Source organism: Mesoplodon mirus (assembly GCF_964341445.2).
Source record: "Mesoplodon mirus genome assembly, chromosome: 15".
Lineage (NCBI taxonomy): Eukaryota > Metazoa > Chordata > Mammalia > Artiodactyla > Ziphiidae > Mesoplodon > Mesoplodon mirus.
In genome coordinates, this window is record NC_138991.1 from 15,675,805 (window position 1) to 15,693,639 (window position 17,835).

At 52.3% G+C, this 17,835-nt stretch overlaps 1 protein-coding gene across 1 annotated transcript in view; it reads left to right on the plus strand.

The window, feature by feature from the left end:
* Positions 1-3,121: 3,121 nt before the first annotated feature.
* The window catches only part of RIMS4 (regulating synaptic membrane exocytosis 4), a gene marked incomplete at its 5' end in the record, with an annotated part of 62,518 nt that continues 47,804 nt past the window's right edge, over positions 3,122-17,835 (plus strand). The window contains one exon of the mRNA XM_082600620.1: positions 3,122-3,218. Within this exon, the coding sequence (XP_082456746.1) occupies positions 3,122-3,218 (97 nt within the window). The remainder of the gene's footprint in view (positions 3,219-17,835) is intronic.

Genomic DNA, 17,835 nt, shown 5'->3' on the forward strand with positions numbered 1-17,835 from the left:
CATATGTGCTGTTTTCTCTTGATGCGGCAAACCTTGGCAGTGCCTCTGTTCCCCTTTTCCTTCCTGGTCCCCACCCATCCAGCCTGTCTCTTAATCCTGCCTAAGTTATCTTAGGAACTTTCTCAGGCTCAGCCCTTCCTGCCCTCTCCTCAGCCTTGGCCCTTGTTGCCTTCCCCCCAAGGCCCACAGCCTTCCATCTGGCCTTGGTTCCCCCTCCTCCTCCACTTCACCTTCCCACGGGACATTCTTTCTCAGCCTCCCCTGCCATTCACATTTTAAAAACAATCAGTGTCTTTTGGTTCAAATCAGAATTTATCTGAAGAGGAGGAGGGAAGCAACCCTCTAAATCACTCCAATCCATTCCTCACAGAGCAGCCCGAGAGATGATTTAAAAATGCAAATGTGGGCTTCCCTGGTGGCGCGGTGGTTGAGAGTCCGCCTGCCGATGCAGGGGACATGGGTTCATGCCCCGGTCCGGGAAGATCCCACATGCCGTGGAGCGGCTGGGCCAGTGAGCCATGGCCGCTGAGCCTGCGCGTCCGGAGCCTGTGCTCCGCAACGGGAGAGGCCACAACAGTGAGAGGCCCGCGTACCGCAAAAAAAAAAAAAAAAAAAAACCAAAAAAAAAAAAAATGCAAACGTGAGGGCAGTGACTTTGTTTCATTTGCTGGTATATATATATATCCCCAAGGCCAAGAAGAGTGCCAGGCACATAGCAGGTGCCATTTTCAGCTAAAATGTCACCTCTCCAAAGAAGTCTTCCTAGATCCCCTCGGTTTGGGTAAGATACACACACACACACACACACTTGCAGGTGCACACACATGAACACACATGCACTATAAAGTACATATACATATATATCTTGTAAATGATATATATATGATATATACATGATATGTCGTATATGTATATATATATCTCTTATAAGTGTCAAGCTATATATATATATATATATATATATGTATGTATGTATGTATGTATGTATATTTTCATGTAGACTTAATCTAATCACATGAGCACTTTAAAATCAGAGAGTTTTCTCAGTCCAGTAAGCAGAAGGGAAGTTAGAGGGATTCTAAGGATGAGAAGTGTCTGACATCCTAATAATGACCTCAAAGATGGAGGAGGCCATGTGCAAGGACCAGCGAGCCGCTTCTAGGAACTGAGAGTGACTTCGGGCCAATGGCCAGAAAGGAAATAGCCACAAGGAACTGAATACTGCCAACAACCTGAATGAGCTTGGAATCTGGCCGATATCTCGCGAGGGCCTAAGCAAAGAACCCAGTTGAGCCTGTTCAGACTTCTGACCTAGAGAATGTTAAACTAATAAATGTTTGATTTTTTTTAAGCCTCTTTGTTACACAACAACTGAAGGCTAACACACGTGTTATCTTACTTAATCCTCACAACCATCCAAAAGGGAGGGTTTGCATCCCTCTTGTACAGATGAGGAAACTGGCAGGTGAGGTAAAGGACTTTGCCTTAGACCACATGCAAGGATAGCGCCACAGTCTGGATCAAAACTCTTGCTTGCCATCTCAGCAGGCTGCTTCAGGAAGCAGATGTGGAAGCAGCTGGGAGAAATTAGACATCTGACTAATAATGGGCCTGACTAGGTGGGGACTGAGGTCTTGGGTCAAGGCCAGGGAATGGAGTGCGGGTTTCCGATTGTGATTTTGTTCACCTACAGGGCTCTGCATGTCTGAGCCTCTGTGTGTGTGTGTGTGTGAGTCCTTGGGGGTTTGTATGTGGGAGTGTCTGGGTGAATGTGTGAGTCTGGTGGAGTGTATCTGTGTCCGTGTATGAGTCTGAGGGTGTCTGTGCATCAGAATGTATCCATCACCAGGAATGACTAAGTCTGTGGGGCTGTGTCTGGGTGTGAACATGTGTGTGCCCACTGAGGTGTGTCTGAGTGTCTCTCTTTGAGGGTCTGGGTCTGAGGGTGACTGTGTGTGAGTCTGACAGGATTTGTCAGGGTATTTCTGGGTGTATGTGAATGGGTGCTGAGGGGGTCAACGTTAGGAGGGGCACTGGTGTCTCTGTGTGCAGGTCTGAGAGTGTATCATTGAGTATGAGTGTCTGTGTGTGAATGCTGTGAGGAGTGTGGGTTCATGGGGGTGTGTGTGCCCACCTGAACTTCTCTGTGGGTTCGTGTGGGATCTGAGGGTCTCCCTGTGTGGTTAAGGGTGTCCCTGTTTGTCGCTCTGAGTGTGTCTGCAGGTCTCTGGTTGTGAGTCTGTGTGTCTCCGTGGATATACCTACCTGTGTGTGTCTCGGATGTCTGGAGTCTAAGGGGGTCTGTGGATTGGTTACCCCAAGGGTCCCTATGAGTGAGTGAGTCTGGGTGAATCTCTCTGGGTGTGTAAGAGTCTGAGGGTGTCCGTGGTGTACATTGCAGAGTGAATGCACTCTTGTGGGTGCCTGTTTGTGCTCCTCTGCGGGTTCATGTGTGAATCTGAGGATCTCGAGTGCCGGTCACTGTTAACTGTGTCGCTTTCCAGCGCGTCTGTGTCCTGGGGGGAGGCCGGTCTCAGTCGGGGACTGGACGTCTGGATTCGGGGCGAGTACGGGGGAGGGGACAACGTGGGGGGCGCGGTCCCTGGACTGAGAGCGCAGCAGTCCTGCGCGCTCCTCCCTTGGGGCGCGCACACCTGGCGGCCTGGGCGGTGAGCAGGGGCCCCGCCCGCGCCCTCCGGCTCCCACGCCCCGCGCGCGGCGCCCCCTCCCTCGGGCGGTGCCGATTGGCTGCGGCGGGGGCTCGAGCCCGCCCCTTGCGTCCGGCGATGGGCGCCGCGGGCCAGAGTGAGCTGCGCCGCCACAGCTGCTGCCGCCGCCGCCGCCGCCGCCGCCACGGCCACCACCACCACCACCGCCACCACCGCCGTTACCGCAGCCGCCGGGAGCACAGCGCGCCTCGGGTCCGCGGGCCGCCAGCTCCCGGCCCGCCTTCCGGCCCAGCCGCGCCCGCCAGCCCCGCCGCGGAGCCCCGGCCCGGCCTCGGGCCGCCGCCACCACGCCGCGCGCCGTACTCCGCGTCAAGAATGGGGCGGCCAAGCTGCCCAAGCCGGCCGCCGCCGCCGCCGCCGCCGCGGCCGAGGCGTCCGGCGCCGGTGCGGGCATGGAGCGCTCGCAGAGCCGCCTCAGCCTGTCCGCCTCCTTTGAGGCGCTCGCCATCTACTTCCCGTGCATGAACTCCTTCGACGACGAGGACGCGGGTAAGCGCGTGGCCCGCCCCCGACCCCTGGGGGGCGTCCCGGGAGCCAGATCCCGAGGCCCCCTCCCCGACCCGGTGCGCCCTAAGAGGTGGCCACTCTTTCCTCCCCACCCCCAATCCCAAGCACGCTCGGGGATGCGCCCCCAGGGTCTTCTTTCCCACCCACAGGACCTCAGATCTCTAGGATGTGGGGTCTCCTCGCCTCCCGCCGCCCCCAGGGACCCCTAGATCATCTGCATTCACCCCTTTTCCGCAAGTGGGCCCTTTGGGTCGCCTGGACTTAGCTCTCCCTACTCACCTGCGCCTACTGAATTCTCCCGGTCTTGTCCCTGGATCCGACCCGCCACCCTGCCCGAGCCTCTTGTATGTGCCCACTCCTCAAACCCCGGGGCTTTGGCCGCCTCACCCCCGGGGCTCCGACGCGCCCCCCCCCCCATTGGAGGTCGCACGCAACCTTACCCCTCCATCTTTGTCTTGGCTGCATCCAGAGACTCCCTGCCCAAGACCCCCGCCCTGCGCCCAAGGCCTTGAGCGCCCCTGTTTGTCTCTCCTCCTCTTCCCCCAGTCCTTAAAGGACTGGGGCGGACCGCGAGGGGACCGGTCGGGTGACGGCCTTTCCTCTCGGTTCTTCCCAGCGGTTCCCCCAGGGAGGCGTAGGGCGGCACCGACTCTACACCTGCGCGCCCTCTGGAGTGTGCCCCTGACCCCGGGTGCTCTTGTGCCTGGAGTAGCCCTTCTAGGTGGGCTGAACCGGACCACCATACAGAGGCCCGAACCTCAGGCTCCCAGGCCTGCGCGCAACCCCAGCCAGAGCCCAAGGGGCGGGGAAATGTAGGGAAAACAGCTCTTGGGGGCCCTAGGACCAGGCAGAGGAAACAGAAGGGCTTCAGATCTGGTTCTGCGGTGAGGAAGCGAAGCCACCAACAGGTGGGGTACCTAGAGGGCTTGGGTGAGAGTTCCCCAAAGAGTGCCAGATTGGGAGTTGGAATGAGGTTCCAGTCTTGCTTCTCTCCGTATTAGCCATGACCTTGAGCAAGTCATGCCACCCCTAGCCTCCATATCCCGATCTGTAAAATGGGATGACAGTACCTCAGACATAAAGGTAAAGTTAAAAGTGTTTTGTAAGCTGAAAATCTGAGAGTATTTTAATTCAATGAGGGGATGAAAGGGAGAGGGGTGTGTGTGGTGGGGAGGAGTAAAATGGTTTCATGGACGCTTTTGAGAACTTGATGAAAATATGGACAAGTTCTCCAAAAAATACACATAGGCACCATCCAAAAATTTTTGTCCACAGTTTTAGGGAGTTCATGGGCCCTGCTTAAGACTCTCTGCCTGCAGGGACCCTTATCTGGTCAGCCTGTTATCTGATAAGCCTTGGATGGAACGGTGGGTGATGGGTGCTCATGTCTTTCTGCTGGAGCAGGAGGCAGGTGGGGAGAAAGGGAGAAGGTTCTCCAGAACAAAGTGTTGGCTGAGTGAATGAATGGGGCTATGTGAGGCTGACCCCTGACAGACCGGTCTTGCTGTTGACCTGGAGATGGAGGTGGAGTAAAGATGGTTACCGCAGAGCCATTTTACAGAATCCCCATTTTACAGAAAAAATAACTGAGGTTCAGAGGCTTAACTTCCCCCGTGATGCAGCTGAGGGTGGATGTATTATTATTCTGGACAAGGCAAGGTGAGGAGGGGTGGAGGGGTTCTCCTAACCCAGTGGCCTCCTCTGGAGCAAAATCCAGGAGAGGAAGTCCCGGCTAGCGTGGGGGCTTGGGGAGGGAGCCCCACCTGCCTCGGTGAGCTGGCTCCCCCATGCCTCACTTGACGTTCAAGGACGCTCCTGAAGTTCCAACAGGCCACTTGGGTCTCGAGAGGCAAGGTGCATCAGTGGTAGGGACAGTTGGGTTTTTCTTCAAAGTCATGCTCCATGTCATGGTTCAGATGCCTTGGTTATTATTGTTGGTTGCTGGTGACTTGCTTTGGTTTCACGTGAGTCAGAATAGATAACTTCATGGAATATTAGAGATTTTTAAAGGTCACTATTTTTTTTTTCCAGCGGGTTTCTTCAAATTCTTAAGTTTTTCACTTGGGGCACCTAGAAATCATCTTGTCCGACCCTTTTTCGCCCCCAAATTGGTGTGTGTGTGTATTTGTGTGAATGTATGCATGTGTGTGAGATTGAAGCCCCAGTGTGTGTGTGTGTGTGTGTGTGTGTGTGTGTGTGTAACCCAAGGTCACCCAGTGAGGCAGGCACTCAGCCAAGACAAAAATCAGGTTTCTGGTTCTCTTTCCAGTAAAACACTAGCCCTCTCTCTGAAAGAGGATTTTTTAAAAAGTCAAATCTCACTGTGTAGAAAATGGTTCCCAGGTGAAGAGGTCCCAGGGAGCGGCTGGCAGCCAAGAGTTTGGTTTGGGCATCTCATGCTCACTGTCTGTTCATCTTAAGGGATGCTTCGAGTTTGGGAGCGGCGGGGAGAAAGTGAAGTTTCCTTTAGGGAAGGCTAATGAGTGTCTGGTGAAAATCGGAAGTAGGGAACGTTGTCTTGGTGCTTAATTTCTCCTGTTCTTCTCAAAGTCATTAATTTTCTCCTAAAAAAAAAAAAGCCCCTTGGATTTATTCTTTTAGAACGGCACCACCCTGAACTAATTTCGAAAAGCAGTTTGAATATATCTCAGATACTGGACAGAGACTGCTCCAGTTGCAGGGCTGTCAGAATTGGCTTTGCTTTACCTTTCTCTTCTTTGCTCCCTCCCCTCACCAGTTTCGTGCCCCTCTGTCCCCGATGACTCAGAAGTGTCCCTGATGGGCCTCTGGCTCATCTGGGTGCCTCCCCTTTGTTGCTGCTTCTGACTCCTGTCCAATGCACCTTTTTCATCAACCGGATTGACTCAGAGCCATCTTCAGGGCTTACATGCCACCCTTCAGCTGGTTTCCTGAGAAACTGTATGAGGAGGAGACTTTCATTAGCCTTAACTGGGCCACAGCACTTTCCTGCCTCCGGCTTGGGAGCCTTGGACATTTTGTCAGCAAAGGAAGCTGCCCCTTCCACCCCTTTCTAGCCACCCTGCGGTTCAGGAAGCTGGTCATTGCAGATTCCTAGAATTCCTCCCAAGGAGCATCTTCCATGGTGCACTCTGAACCCATTACTTACACTGCTTTTGCCCCTTTTCACAAAGATGCTGAGGCTTTAGAGAGGCATGCTCTCGGGAGGCATTTTTTGTGTCTGTGTCTTCATGGCTCAGCCTTGCTGGTGCTGGCTTTATAATTGAGGAGGGGTGGGGCAGGGAGGAGTTAGACACGTGACCTCTGCTTTTTCACATCTATATTGTTGGTTGCTGGTGACTTGGAGGGAGAAAATAATAGCATGGACCCCAGAGGGTCAACATTTTTTAAACGATTACCTTTCTCTAAGTATCCTCCTAGGCACTTTCAATATTGTTTTCTTTCCTCACAGCAATTCTGTACAATTAACATTTAACATGCCCCATTTTCAGATGAGAAAACTGAGGCACAGAGAGAATATTTTTCAAGGTCACTGAGCCGGGAAATGAGGGTGGTAGGATTTGAACTTGAGCAGTCTGACTCAGGCATCTATGCTGTTGATTATTATGCTGTTTGTGCTGCGAAAAGGGCTTAGTACAGTACCTGGCACTAGATAGGCTCTCAATACCTGTTAGCTCTTATCTTTCTTATCACCAAGTAAGACTTATTTCTGAGCATGGCTGTAAAAAACAATCTGTGGGTTTGAGGAGGGGGGTAGCCTGGTTCTCAAAATGTTGGCTTTTATAATTTTAATAAAGCTAATTTTATTGCACTGTTGTAGCTATTAAGGCAGAGTTGGGCCCTTCTTCTTGGAGGGGGTTTAAAGACGGGATCTGGGGGACTTGCATGTGGAACAAGAGGGTGGGGAGCACCTAGCTCCCCATTTCCCTGTTCTCTTTAACAGTTAATTTTCATTACATCTACAGTCCCAGTCCTGACACTCTGCCTTGGGGCACAGCTGGGGGAGCAAGAGTGTCTTCAGTATCCAGCAAATGCCAAAGGGCGTTGCCATATCAGGGTCTGGAATTGAGGATGGTGTCCCTGAGTCTGACCAAGTGGTTTTGGCGTCCAGTTCTCCCCCACCCGCCCGGGAGAGGGGCGGAGAAGCTGGAGCAGCCAGCTCCGATTTGCCCATAGGATGCTTCGATCCAGCGCAAGGAGGAAGTTGCCATGGCAACACGGGCCGGCTACCGGTCCCTCTCCTAGCAGTTCGGGCCACATTTCTGGGCTGGAAAGCCCTTCGTGGTACTGCCTTCTTCCGCTCAGACCAAATCTGGTGGGTGGGGTGGCATGGTGGATGGGTCCCACAGACTAGTGCTAAAGCCCACTCCCCTTGTTTTTGGACGGAGGGGAAATGGAGGGGGCCGTCTGAGTTACTTCTCCTGGCTCGTGGGGTGGAGATACTCCTGTCTTGCCAGACAGATCTCAACAGGGGTCATGAGAGCTCCAAATCCCGCCCCACCCCAGGCACCTGGAATGACCCCGCTGGAATCCCCCCTCCCTTCCCCAATTTCCTCCTTTTGGCAAGGTTTTCTTTCCCAGACCAAGTGCTAACTTTCGTCCTTGAAATTTGACCTGAGCTTTTTCTGGGAAACAAAATGTCCTGCTCTCCCATCCCTTCCCCCTGAGATGGTGGGAACAGAGTACTTCAGCCCTAAAGGGGGGCTGGGGCTGGGTGGATAAGGGGGAGTGGTGAGGGGGGAGGCCTTAAAATACCCTTCAGGATTAGGGCCACTTGAGGGCATGAGGTGGAGGCTTTGAAGCCTCCACTCCCACCCTCGTCCCTAGGGCAGGCCACTTCCTGTCCCCCCTCTACCCCGTTCCCTAATTTACCACCAAGCACTGTAATCTCCTCTCTGGGCTGGGAATTGGGCAGAACTCTTTAGATAACCGAGGCATAGTAAAGAATCGAACCAGTTGTTCCCATCGTTCAAGTTGTGGGTGTGTGAGTGTGGACCCAAACGACTTTATCTTAAATTACTCTGAAAGAAGTATTTAAGAAAAATTGGGTGACGGGGAGTCATCCCTTCCCCCATTACACAGATCACTGGCCTGTGGATCTGCTCTGATGCAGTTTGAGCTCTTTCCTAAAATTCTCTCTCTCTCTGGCACCCTCTCTTCCTTGTCCCCAAGCCACCAGACTCATGGCTTCAGCTTCCTTGGCTTTTGCAGCTGCCAGAGGCCCACCTGGTTCTGTTTGGTGGGAAGGGGAAAGGAGGGGCCCATTCCCCTCGTCTCCCTTTGAGAACTAGGCTCTGCCTTCCTCCCCGCCCACCTCCATCCCAGAGGCCGAGCCTGTTCTTAACTAACGGAAGGCGGAGCGAGGGCAGGGCGGAGGTGCCGAGGAGAGCAGACCGCAGGCCAGCTGACCCTCTCTCCCACCTCAGGGCCTTTCTTTTCCTTTGCCTCTTCTGACATCTCTTCATTGTGGCCTTAACAACCATCGCTTCAGGATTTCTTTTAAGAATTGTTGGAAAGGCACCAGTTTTGGAGGACGTGCTCAGAAGGGTGCAGACATCTCCCCCACTGTAATCTGTGTACCGCCCCCCACCCCGACGATGTTTTCCAGTCAAGCCCACTGTCTTACTGTCAGAGCTCCAGTTCCAAACCCCACATCCAGTCCCTTGGAATGACTGACTGGAATTCTCTCCTTCTCCCACCCAGTTTACTCCATGGGGCTTGGATTTGACTCCACTTTGGTGCTAGGGCCTCAGGCAAGTCCTGGGCCTCAGTTTCCCCATCTTGAAAAAGGGATTAATTATCCTTGTCTGAGCATCTCTTGGGGTTGTAAAAATAAAATGATCAGGAGGCTTGTTTGGCTGTGCTCAGTGCTTTCCATAATCTTACTGAATCTTATAGCAGCCAAAAGGGGTAGCAGCTGTTGCCGATGTACCCATTTTGCAGATGAGGAAAAGCCAGGCAGCTTGGTGGTGTTTAGTGACTTTTTTGGGTTTCATGGTGGTGATTCAAACCCAGGCATGTTTGACTCCAGAGACCACCCTCTGCCTCGTGTCCTGAAATGAGATTCCTGGTGGGAACGGGCAGTGTAAGCCCCAGGGGCTGTGCTTGGGCTGTCAAAACAGCCACTGACAAAGGCCAGGGTGTGAGGGCCTATTCACATCCAGATGCATCCCTCCAGGGTCTGCCATCCCACTGCATTCCACCCCAGCCCACTGGAGTGCCTTCCTGGCCATCAGTTCCTGGATGATCCCCATCAGAGGGCTGTCTGGCCTCCTTGAAGAATCCAGTTGTCTGCCCTGGCCCTGGGGGCTGAGCCATCACCTGCCTCTCCAGACCGATGTAGGCCAGTGCTGGATTATATTTAACGCTGTGCTATTTCCACTTGACAGCTCCAGAGAGCCATCCCCCCTCCCCTTTTCTCCTTCCTCCCCCCTCCCCTTCTGATTCACTCGGAAACTGACAAGGCTGATGTCAGCGCCTTATTCTTAGCCCCCATAATTGTAACTGCATTTAGCAGTGCGCACTTCATTAACAGTTTCTGCGAGGGGGCAGTGAGATGACTGCATGGCTGGGCAGGGACACGGGTGGGGGTGGGGAGGGGGCAGCTGCTGCAGGGACCCTGGCCAGCTGCCTCTTCTGAATGGACCAGCTGGGCAGGTTCCAGGCCTGGCTTTCCAAGACTAGCAGTCTTGGAAGGCCCCTTGGAGAGCACCTAGTCCACTCTCCTCATTAGGCAGGGAGGGAAACTGAGGCTCAGTGAGGCAAAGCAGCTTGCCAAGGTCACGTGTTAAGGATCCAGGGCTCTGGCCTTTGAGTCTAGGTTTTCTTCTTTGGTATTATTCATTCAGCTAATACTTAATTAGCTGCTCAGTGCCCAACAGCATTCTAGGTGCTGGGGCTATATCGGGCGAACAAGGCAGACACAGTTTCTGCGCTCACGGAGTTATGTTCTGAGGTGGAGGAGACAGACAGTAAGCAGGAAAGCAATTAAACAAATAATTTCAGATTGTGTTAAGTGAACTGAAAATAAGACAGGTTGATGGGATAGGAGATAACATTAAGTAAGATAGTCAGGAAAGGCTCACTGAGGAGGTGACATTTGAGTTGTGACCTAAATGACAGAGCCAGTAATGGGAATATGAGGGGATAGAGGGATCTAGGCAGAGGCAACAGCTGGTGCAAAGGCCCTGAGGTCAGCGCGGAGTTTGGGTGTTTAGGGAAGAGAAAGCAGACCAGCGTGGTTAGACTGCATGAGGGGAAACGAGGTCAGAGAAGTAAGCTGGGGGCGGATCACTCAGCCTGGTAGACAATGATAAGGAGTATCAGGTGGGGAAACTGAAGTTCAGATTGGGAATGGAAAAGACCCCCAGCTGGGTAAAGACAGAGGCCGAGAACTCCCGAATCCCTGTCTTTTTAGTCCCTTAGACACAGGTGGCTGTGCCTTTAAGTGCATCACGTGGCTTCCTTTCACATTGTAGCTGGTAGTGTGGAGTCTGGGAAGGGCTTTTTCTGCCCTCCCTGCCCGCCCCTCTCTCCTCCTCGACTCTCACCCGACCCAGCTGTATAGCTTCTTAGGGTGATGTAGCTGTGAAACTCTGGGGAGCTTTCGTGGTGGGACAGAAAGAACATGGCTTTGGAATCCAACACACCTGAATTTTTATCCTGCCTCTGCTGCTTCTAAATTGTGTGACCTTGGGCAAGTGGCTTCAACTCTTCCGGGGCTCAATTTCCTCATCTGTAAAAGGGGGGCATAATAATAACAAGTTCTTCAAAGGGTTATTGTGAGTAATAAATTGATATAATGCACAAAACACACCTACCCCAGAGCCGGGCATGTGGAACTAAGATTTCCTCAGTTATAAGGACTAATGAGATCGTGGGTTTAATGCTGGGCACGTAGTAGATGCTCAGTTAGAGGTTACTGCTGCGATTGTGGTTGTTACTGTTGGTTTTAACGGGTCAGAATCATCGAGGGGGCTTGTTAAAACATAAATTGCTGGGCCTCACCCCAGAGTTTCTCATTCCATCTGGGGCGGGGGCTGAAAATCTCATTCCTTTTTTTTTTCCCCCAAATATTTATTTATTTGGTTGCACCAAGTCTTAGTTGTGGCTCACTGGCTCCTTAGTTGCAAGCACATGGCCTCCTTAGTTGTGGCATGCGAACTCCTAGTTGCAGCGTGCGTGTGGGATCTAGTTCCCTGACTAGGGATTGAACCTGGGCCCCCTGCGTTGGGAGCACGGAGTCCTATCCACTGCGCCACCAGGGAGGTCCCCTGGAAATCTCATTTCTAACAAGTTCCCAGGTGATGCTGATACTGGTCCAGGGAGCCTACTTTGAGAATCACTGGGTTAGAGAAAAAGCTGGAGAGAAATGAAGGGTTCTTCTCAACTTGGGATGCCTCCTGGCTACCTGTGTCTTAGATGCTGGGGACATTGGGTACCAAATTCAGGACCCGGGTTTAGTCTTCAGGCACTCATGTTTCCATCACATGGTCTCGGATCAAATGAGCCTCAGCTGCTGCCCTGCTTTGCACTGGGTTTAATGTGAAGGACCCCATCAATCCTTTTGGACATCATCTGTATAAATGATAAATGAGTCGACATGAATAACACATCAGACCATAATATCCTTTTGTGGAATATTGAGGGGCTCAGGTCTAGCACCTTTTACCGAAGGGAACAGGACGCGGTCCTTTTCCTGCATTGGGGAAAGGCAGGACTATGTGTTAAAACCAGGAGGTTCATTTGAGGACAGGTCTCTGCTGGGAAAAAGTAAATCAAAGGGACCATCAATGTTAAGGGGCAAAATGCTGGGAAATGCTACCAAGAGACTTTACTGAGTCAGTTTATTTAGATGTTTCTAAGAAAGGGGTTGCTGGTAATTTTCTAGGGAAGGTTGAGATTTTGCTTAGATTGGAGGCGTGGGGGACAAACCATATGATGTGATAAGATTCCCATCCAGTCCCTTAAAATTCAGAGTCTGAAGATACAGGCATTTACAAATACGTTCCCGGTGGGACTTGTCCTCAACTGATGGGAAACACTTCTCCAAGAGGGTTGGCTCAGGATAGCAAAAGAGCACAGACTTTGGAGGGCCCCAAACCTGGGTTGAATCTCTGCCACCTACTAGCTGTGTCTCTTGATTATGATACGTAACTATTCTGGGCCTCAGCCTCGTGCTTCGTAAAATGGAGTGAATAACTCTACCCTGTGAGAAGTAGAGATAATGTGTGAGGCATAGAAGGCGTCCAGGACATGGCAGCGCTGCCTTTCCTGCTATTGTAGACTTCCTGGGTGCAGGAAGTGTGGGATGGTGGGAGCGCATTGCCTGCGTTTGGGACTCCTGGCTCGGGTCTGGACAGCTGGTGCTTGCTCTGTGCCCAGTGGGGCCTGAGAGCCTGCATTAGCAGTCAGGAGAAGAGGTCTCCGTTCAGCTGCCAGATCTCAGCATCTCCTCCGGCCACTTCCCTTTGTCTTTTGGGCCTCAGGATCCCCATTTACACAGTGAGGTGTCTAGTGGGCTTGGTTTAGATACAACCAGAGTCTCCCAGAAAACAGGGGGCACTTGTCCAGGCCCCCATCTCCTCCTTTGGATTTCTCCCCTGCTCCTCTGCCTCTATGGTCGTTTTCATCCCCAGAGCATCCCCTCCTGCCAAAGTTTCTAGCTGATCCTTGGCTGATTGGTCATTGAATACTTTTTAAAAGAATAAGTATTATTTGGATTAAGTAAATATATGCAGTTGGTACAACGTGTTTTTTTTTTGTTTTTTTTTTTTGTGGTACGCGGGCCTCTCACTGTTGTGGCCTCTCCCGTTGCGGAGCACAGGCTCCGGATGCGCAGGCTCAGCGGCCGTGGCTCAGGGGCCCAGCCACTCTGCGGCATGTGGGATCTTCCCGGACCGGGACACGAACCCATGTCCCCTCATCAGCAGGCGGACTCTCAACCACTGCACTACCAGGGAAGCCCCATGGTACAACATTTTAGAAGCACGAAAAATATCCAATTAAAAGGGCCCCAGACACCTCCGTCTTCTGGGTCTCCTGTCCCCTCCCCAGGACAAACACTGTTTCTAGCTCTCACAACCCTTTATGCTGCTGTTACTGACAGTAACATGTTCTGTGGTGAAAAGCCAAACAGCACAAAGGACACCCAAGAAAACATCAGTCTCCCTCACACCTCAGCCACCTAATCCCACTCCCACAAACCACCAGTATGGTCTTTTAGGCTACCAGTTTTTTCTTTATTTTCCAGTTAGTAAATTCTTATTAAGCACTTATGGTGGTGCCCAGTCCTGTGAGGATTCAAGAGTAGTCAGATTATACCAGGCGGTATAGCACAGTGGTGGTTATGATACACACTCCACAGCTAGATGGCCTGGGTTTGAATCCTGGCTTTGCCACTCATTGGCTGTGTGACCTTGAGCAAGTGACTTAACTTCTCTGAGCCTCAGTCTCCTCAACTGTGAAATGGGCCCATAATAGCCCCTCCCTGCCTTGAAGGTGTCAGGAGGATTAAATGAGTAAGTATTTGTGACATGCTTTGTAGAGAGCCCAAATACAGTAGAAGTGTGTTAAGAGTCTTAGCTATTACTGTCTCAGAGCGCTTAAGCCAGAAGTCTCTCTGAAGTCCTCTAGCATCTTTAGCGGAGGCCCAGAGAGGGATCTCATGGTTTGCTCAAAGCTTCACAGCAGGTCTCTGGTAAAACCAGGAGTAGAACTGATGTTTCTGGACTCCCAGTCAGGGCCTCTTCCTCTCCCAGGTGACCCAAGTGGCTACTTTGCACCCTATTGGCACCTGAGGCTTCAATTCCATACCCTGCATTTCCAGTACTTGGTGTCCCTGAGAAATGCCGCTTGGAGTCGCCTTGGGAGTGGGTGGGAGGATATGTCACTAATTGGGGCCTGTAATGGAAATTAATTAGTTCCTCAGCAAATGTCGAGAAACATCTCTCATCTGCCTGGGCCCAACACCGAGACTGGACCAGGTGCCTTGGGGGCCCACCCAGACCCAGGCCAACCCACCCCCGAACCATCTGGCCCCTGGAAGCTGCAGCCACTTCTCTCTAGCTTCTGTTGGGTATGCTGGGTCCTGGGAGAGGGACCCCCAAACTGGGAGGCCTGGCCCTGATGGGAATTGGGTGGGTGCTAAGAGGGAGGGAGAAATTAACATGTGTAGTATTCTTAGACTCCTCCCAGCGGTCTTCAACTTGAAAAGAATATAGAAGATGGGAGAATTCTCTCCTGTTCCCACTGTCTTAGTTTGAGACATGGATTCTTGTGCAGGTGATATGCTATGCAGTGCTGTCAGGTGAGACTGGGATGCAGGATGGGCAGGAAAAGAAGCAGCTAACGATGGGCACTCAGCCACGGGCTAGCCTCAGCCTGACCCATGGGAAGCTCTAGAGGGCGGATGGCGTCACAGAGTTGACTGGCCTTCTGGACTCCCATATCAGTCAGTCATGGGCTGTGGACAGTCCCCCCGGGGCGGCGGGGGAGCGGAGACATAACTTTTGGGGCAAGGCAGCTCCCATCAGCTAAGAGCAGCTCTCCAAAGAAGGGGCAGCTGTGAGCTGGAATTGCAGAAACTCGCAGCAGCTGTGAGATGGGTGTCCTGCTTGGTAAAGGGGCTCTGGCGGGGCTGGGTCCACCCACCTGCTGTCTGAGAACATCTGGCGACAGAGTTAGGAGAGCAGGTGTGGCCAGCTCTGTGCTGGGTAGTGCCCACCCCTATTACAGGTCACCCTCTCCATGGTCCCACAAGGTGTGCGTGGTCATTACGTTAGGTGGGGCTGGAGGAATCAAGTGTCCAGAGGGACTCCTGGCTTGGCCAAGGTCAAATTGGTGAAGGGTAGGTCAGGACTGCAAACCTGAGCCTGCCTCCAACACTTGTGGTCTTTCCAGCATTCTGTGCTGCATTTAATTTTTTTCATGAATATATGTGTGTATTTTGTGCTTCCTGGTGGGTTTCTTTCCAGGTACCTCTTTTTTTTTTTAAATTTATTTATTTTTGGCTGCGTTGGGTCTTCGTTGCTGCACGTGGGCTTTCTCTAGTTGCAGCGAGCGGGGGGCTACTTCTCGTTGCGGTGGCTTCTCATTGCGGAGCACGGGCTCTAGAGCACAGGCTAGTAGTTGTGGCACACGGGCTTAGTTGTTCCACGGCATGTGGGATCTTCCGGGACCAGGGCTCGAACCTGTGTCGCCTGCATTGGCAGGCAGATTCTTAACCACTGCGCCACCAGGGAAGTCCCCTAGGTACCTTTGGAAGGTGTCTATCTTGGTTTTCTGTTTTGTACCTTGCAAACATAAAGACCTTTGGGCCTGACAGGTGTTTGCCTATTTGAGCTCACCTGATCCTCATGGAAAATTGGCTTTGTTTCCAGAGAGGTGGGCAGGGGACCTGACTGACAGACTCCTTGAGGTGAAAAGTTAAGGGGTAGCTGCTTTGTCATGGAATGAGCCCTGAATTTGTCATAAGAAAACCTGGATTTGAGACCCCATTTCTGCCCATTTGTCAGCTGAGTGACCCTGGGCAGGTCTCTTCGAGCCTTGCTTTTCTTCTTTAGGTGAACAAGTCCACAGCTAATAAGCCTCGGGTAGCCTGGCAGGTGTGCTAATGATACTGCATATAGCAAGGACCTGGCAAGGCTTTGACTGGGTTGGGGTGGGGAGTCCAAAACCAGACCTGAGGGACTTCCCTGGCGGTCCAGTGGTCAGGACTCCGTGCTTCCACCGCTGGGGGCCCAGGTTCCATACCTGGTCAGGGAACTAATATCCTGCAAGCCGCGTGGCATGGCAAAAAACAACAACAACAAAACAAAAAAAACCCCCAGAGCTGACCTCTGTAGCGTGTGCGTGGGAACCATGTCAGATCAGGGCCCATCTGTGAAATGGGAACAGTGACGTTTGTCTTCCTGTCCTAGCTTGGGCTCCCCACGAAACAAGGATTTGAGTACAAGTATTAGGTTGAACCACAGGAAACTGCCATTTTTAGGAGTCAAAGCAGTCAGATAGCAGTTGTACGTGGTTCATATGGTTTCCGAAGGTGATGGATGAAACTCCAGGAGGGGAATGAGAAGGTCACTTGGGGAAACAGTGTGTTATCAGCCAAGTTATTATCGGTGTGTTATCACCCCGGACCGAGGGCAACCGCGTTGAGTCTTCCTGGGGGCTCTGGGAAACTGTAGAACAGGGCTTGGCAAACTTCTGTAAAGGGCCAGACCCTGGATGTTTTAGTCTTTATGGGTCATAAGGTCACTTTCCCAACTGCTGGATTACACAGTTGGAGGGCAGCCACCGACAATATATAAATGGATGGGTGGTGCTGTGTTCTAACAAAACTTTATTGACAAAAATAGGCAGTGAGCTGGATTTAGCCCATGGGCCCTAGTTTGCAGACCCCCGGAGTAGAACATGTAGCTCCGTTATCCCACCCAGGAGTGAGGGAGCTGGGGTGCTTATACGCCCACTCCCATCAGTCACTGGTTGAAGGCCAAGGGTGGGGATGGGGATGGAGTGGGGGCAGGGAGTTGTCTGTTGCCCTTGGCCAAGAGAAACAGGCGCTGGCCGCAGGAGGTCAGGCCATCGGTCACTGAAATGCTAAAGGGATGTGGGACAGGGGATGGCTCCTGCCAGCTCAGAGGCCTGACTGTGTGTGGAGAGTGTACCTGAGAGGAAAGTGACAGGATGAACAGGAAAATGAGTTTGGGGTAGGGCCAGATGATCTAATTTCGCATTTCTAGCCTTTTCAGCCAGTTGTTACTTCCAGGCAAAACCCGGCTCCTCCATTCTTGGCAGGCTTGTTCGAATTTTCTGCTTCCTGTACCTCTGCTTGGGCAATTTCGTCTTCTGGGATGCCCCCACCTTCCCCCTCAGGGCTCCGATGCCACTTGCTCCAGGAAGCACACCTCTCTTCTCTCAGGCAGAGTTGATTGTTCCTCCTGGGCATTCACATGGCACTCTGAGCTTCTCTTCTCTCTCTCCAGCAGTTGCAAAGTCTGGCTGACATCACTTTTCACTGCCACACTGAGAGCCCCTCCAGGTCAGGGACTGTGATTCTCTGCTGCATCCCACCCAGGGGAGCACTGATTTGGGAAAGGTGAAGCCGAACCCCAAAGCTTCCCATACTCTCTCCCTCCCCCTTCTTTCCTCCCTCTCTCTCTTTCTTCTCCAGTAGCTGCTGATGACCCGAGACAAGCCCAGTCTTTGCCCTCATGGAGTTTAGAGTCTGGTGGGAGGGGTTAGACATTCGACAACCCAAAGGAACAACTAATAATTTGAATATTACTGTGCTTAGTGCCACACAAGTCAAGTGCAGGGTGCCGGGGGAGGCTGGAGCTGGAAGAACTGACCTGGGGGAGAAGAGGGGAGGAGACAGCGAAGCTGAGACTTAAGGGATGAGTGGAGTTGGCCAAATGAAGGCGGGGGAGTGGCGGAGTGAGACAGGATGCCATGGCTCTGAGAGCACGGACTTGGGGTCAATTATGGGAGTTGGGGGGTGCAAATCTTGGATTCTCTCAGTCTTTGTGGCTGTCGCCCCCTCCCCTCATCTGTCTGTCTTCTTCCTCTCTCTCTCATTCTCTCTCTCGCACATACACACATACACGCATGCACACGGATGGAA